General features: G+C 34.5%; 1 protein-coding gene across 1 annotated transcript; it reads left to right on the top strand.

Annotated features, from left to right (window-relative positions):
• Nucleotides 1-1,140: 1,140 nt before the first annotated feature.
• On the top strand, nt 1,141-2,292 carry LOC123541340 (uncharacterized). The gene has a single exon (XM_053525758.1). It carries the CDS (start codon nt 1,247-1,249, stop codon nt 1,709-1,711), a length of 465 nt encoding a protein of 154 aa, XP_053381733.1. The 5' UTR covers nt 1,141-1,246; the 3' UTR covers nt 1,712-2,292.
• The last annotated feature ends 1,850 nt before the right edge of the window (nt 2,293-4,142 follow it).

Below are 4,142 nucleotides of genomic sequence, written 5' to 3'. Positions count from 1 at the left end.
TAAAATATGGTTCTGATTATGTAAATGCTTTGGAAAGTAGAATAGTAATAATACATGAATATGCTAGGAACAAACTTAAAGTCTCTAGTGAGGTCATGAAAAAGAAATATGACATCGATACTAACTTTCAACAGTATGATGTAGGTGATCAGGTGTGGTATTATAACCCACAAAGGAAAGTCGGGCGAGGTAGTAAATTCACGACAAACTAAAACCACATGTCTGCATAGCATAGCAAGATTGTGTTGTATAGTTAATGTAACAAACTGATAATGTACAATTACAGCTTGGCCTTTTTATTTTCATAAATCTATTTGAATTTGCAGCATTATGCAGAAAAACAAATTAGGTGCAGAATTACCATTCAATTTACAGCCATCCTGTGTTATCTACCAGTCCGAAGTTCTCCAGTTTTTCTGTGTTCGCACCTATTAAAAGAAAACGACATTGCTAGAAGTAAAATACATTATGATTATACACTGTAAAGCAATATGGGTTAGAATATTGAGAAACTGTACTTAATCAGTTTTTTTTTTGCTTCCAGAAAAGATATACTTGCAAAATTTGTGGGGACATTCACTTTACAACAAGAGGCAAATATCGGTCGCATCTGATTGAGCAGCACAGCCAAATCAGTTACAAATGTATAAACTGTGGGAAGATCTTTTTACGAAATACCCCTGGAAATTATTGCCACTTTGTAAGGTATCACAGTTTCTGGTGCAAGAGAGGTGGAGGCAGAGAAGATTCTGCAAGAATACATTAGAAATGTGTAGACCAACATGCACCAATGATAAGAATCCCAACTAGACCAAGAGCTTCCTATGGTAACAAAAGAAAGATTAACTTAACTTCAGCTAATGATCAAGGAAATAAACGTCCTTGTAACAGAGATAGATCATCATCAGCAAAATCTTCACCGAATTTGTCCTCTTCATCACGTTCTTCGTCAACATCATCAAATTCATCATCAACGTCAAATTCATCATCAAGTACTAACACTTCATCATCAACAAGTGAAATGGAAGACCTTGAAAGCACTGTAATTGATTTGCGATTGAGTGAAACAAGTAATGAGGGCATATACGTTGAAAGAGAGAAATTAAAAAAAACAAAAGGAAGAGGACAGGAAGAGAAGGGCAGAGGAAGAGAAAGAAAGGAAACGGATTGAGGAAGAAATTAGGAAAGAAGAAATGGAATTAGAAATGGAAGAAAGGAGAAAAATGAACAGAAAAAGAAAGATGAAATGAAGAAGAAAGAAGAGATGGAGGCACAGAAAAAGAAAGAAGAAATGAGAAAGATTGAGGAAAAAAGACAGCACAAGGAAAAGGAAGCACAGAAGGAGGAAGAAATGAGAAATAGGGAGATAGAAGAACAACGGAAAAAAGAGGAGGAAATGAAGAAGATAGAAGAGGAGAAAGAGAAAGCAAGAAAGAAAGAGGAGGAAATGAAGAAGATAGAAGCAGAGAAACAAAGAAAGAATGAGGAGGAGAGGAAGATACGAGAAGAGGAGAAAGAAAGAAAGAAAGAGGAGGAAATGAAGAAGAAAGAAGAGGAGAAAAAGGCTGAACAAAGAAGGAATGGAAAAAAGAAAGAACAAGAGAAGAAAAATGAAGAAGAAATTAATAAAACAGAAAAGAAACGATTGGATGATAGACAAAGAGAGAACAAAAAGAAACTAAATAAATTTGAAATGAGAAGAAATTGCTAACAAAAAAGAATTAGACTGAATGTATCTGGAAAGATCTACGAAACGACAACCACTACACTGAAGGCATCTGCAGGCGTTTTAAGTGACCTAGCAGATCTTGACACGGAAGAAATATTTTTGGACAGAGATTTCAAATTTTTCACATTATTCTAAATTATTTAAGAAGTGAAGCCAACAAGGACAGTTTCCCGTTAAACATTCTTCCCAGCAGTAGAAGTGAATTGAAAGAGTTGCTGTTTGAAACAAAATTTTATGCCCTTCCTATTTTGGAAAAGCTAGTGAAAGAAAAGAAAGATAAAGGTTACTGTATTAGTTAATGAAAAAGAATTACAGAATTTGAAATATAATAGAAATGAAGAAAAAATGCAACATTTGAAATATAATGAAAAGGAAGAAGAAATTTAACATTTGAAATGTAATGAAAATGAAGAAGAAATACAGTGAAAAGGATTCCAGAAACCACTATCAGAAGTCAGACAGATGTATATTGTATTAACTAAGAAGACTGTATTAGATTAGATAAAACTTAGGAAAATATGTAATTTCAAATTTGTTTACTTTACCATTACGTCACCCTTGACTTACTTTTAAAGTTTACTCTCTAGTCATCACTTCTCTGCATTTTCACATAATATTAGGGCTGGTACTGCTTCTGCAAAATTATAAGTTTCAAGTTTCAAGTAAAATGTTAAGAAAGAATTGTAATTAAATTTTTACATATTGTTGTTTCTGCATATTGTAAAAAAAATAATTTAAATTTAAATACAAGCATTTAAATTTCAAGACTCAAACTGTTAGTGTAGTACTTACATGTAGGTAGAAATAATCAAAGTATTTCAGGTAGACAATTTCTGCTACCTTTTTCCTACATATTTACAGAATTAGGCACTGTATTATTAACAGGTGTTTGTAACTAAATATATTGTTATTATGCAATTCTGGGTATAATATATATTAGGTACTGGTTTGAATCCAGGATCTTAACTTTGTAATGGTGGTTGTAGGTATGTCCTATTGCATTGTTAGACTGTGAGCCACACCTCATTTTTGCATACTCTGCACTTCGCAGAATTATGTGTAATATTTACAGACATGGTAAAAGATGGGTACATGTCACAAGTTGTAATATTCAGTATTATAGGATTGTATATACTTTTAAAAGAGTCTCCACAATTTTTCTCTGCATTCGTCATTATGGTTGCTGTAAGTGTTGTATTAGGACTTCTGTCTGAAAAATGCAAAGTTATAATGTACATTAAGGAGTTATGTAAATAATGTAATTATTGGACTGACAAAAAACAAAGACAAATATCAAACAAGGAATGCCACGCACCAAAAACGCAGCCTCCCCAAAACGAAACCTACAGCACCCAGACGTGCACACCACCCCTCACACACACACACACATACACGCGCACACACACAAAGCCAATATACCACAAACACACACACACATACACGCGCACACACAAAGCCAACACATTAGGACAAAACGAACAAACAAAGGAACACAGTGGGGCACCGCCTTGGAACGGTCAGTGGCAAAAACACCACTGGGGAGCTTAAACGGGTTTATGGTGCGCACCCAACCTCACTCTTACCCACCACCATGTTCCAAAGACACGGGAAGTGTAAATAAAAGTAATCCCCTCCAGGTGAATCTCTAACACACGTTATGGAAACAAAAAGGCATGGCACGTAAAACACAAAAATGCTCGTGTATAAATATATACATGTAAAAAGCAAACCTTTAGAACCAAAAACGTATGTACTCGATGCCTTTTCAGAAGACAGAGCAACAAGAGAAACACCCTTAAGGGCCCGACGAAACAAGCCAGAAGACAGATATCAAAACAGTTCAGTCCTGGTAGGATTTAAAAACTGCTTATCATAGAGTCCTCCCCCTCTTCCGTCAGACACAATCAAAGAGGAAAGCGTAGTGTCCAACTGTAAACGGGTTGAACACTAAACATGCGGTATGTCTCAAAACAGTTGGGTCGTAACCTCTTTTAATAAAACGTTTTATAATTTTACCAAATACATTTGGAAAATTACCATGACCCAAGATCTTACGAAGTTTGTAAGCCACATCCCCATAAAAAACGGGTTTAGAAATACCTTCTCGCAGAAGTGTCTTTAAATTACTATTGAATTTTAGAATTACGATAGTAAAATAGACATCTTGGCAAGACATGCCTTTATATTGAGTAATATTTGTATGATACATGAGTATGTTTCATTTATGCCGCATAATATTCATATGTATTCATATTTCATTCATATTGCTGTTCGTTAATGTTAAGTCTTCTATATATGCATTATTGTTCATTATTTCATTAGTAGCCTATATTAATGTTGAAGACTATGCTACAGCTGATATTTCCTCTATGTTGTTGTTTTCTTATCAGCTACTGTTGTTCTTTATGCTCAA

The sequence above is a fragment of the Mercenaria mercenaria genome, chromosome 16, assembly GCF_021730395.1.
Source record: "Mercenaria mercenaria strain notata chromosome 16, MADL_Memer_1, whole genome shotgun sequence".
Classification (NCBI taxonomy): domain Eukaryota; kingdom Metazoa; phylum Mollusca; class Bivalvia; order Venerida; family Veneridae; genus Mercenaria; species Mercenaria mercenaria.
Note: the sequence above shows the minus strand (reverse complement) of the source record. Positions and strands in the feature narration are given on the sequence as shown.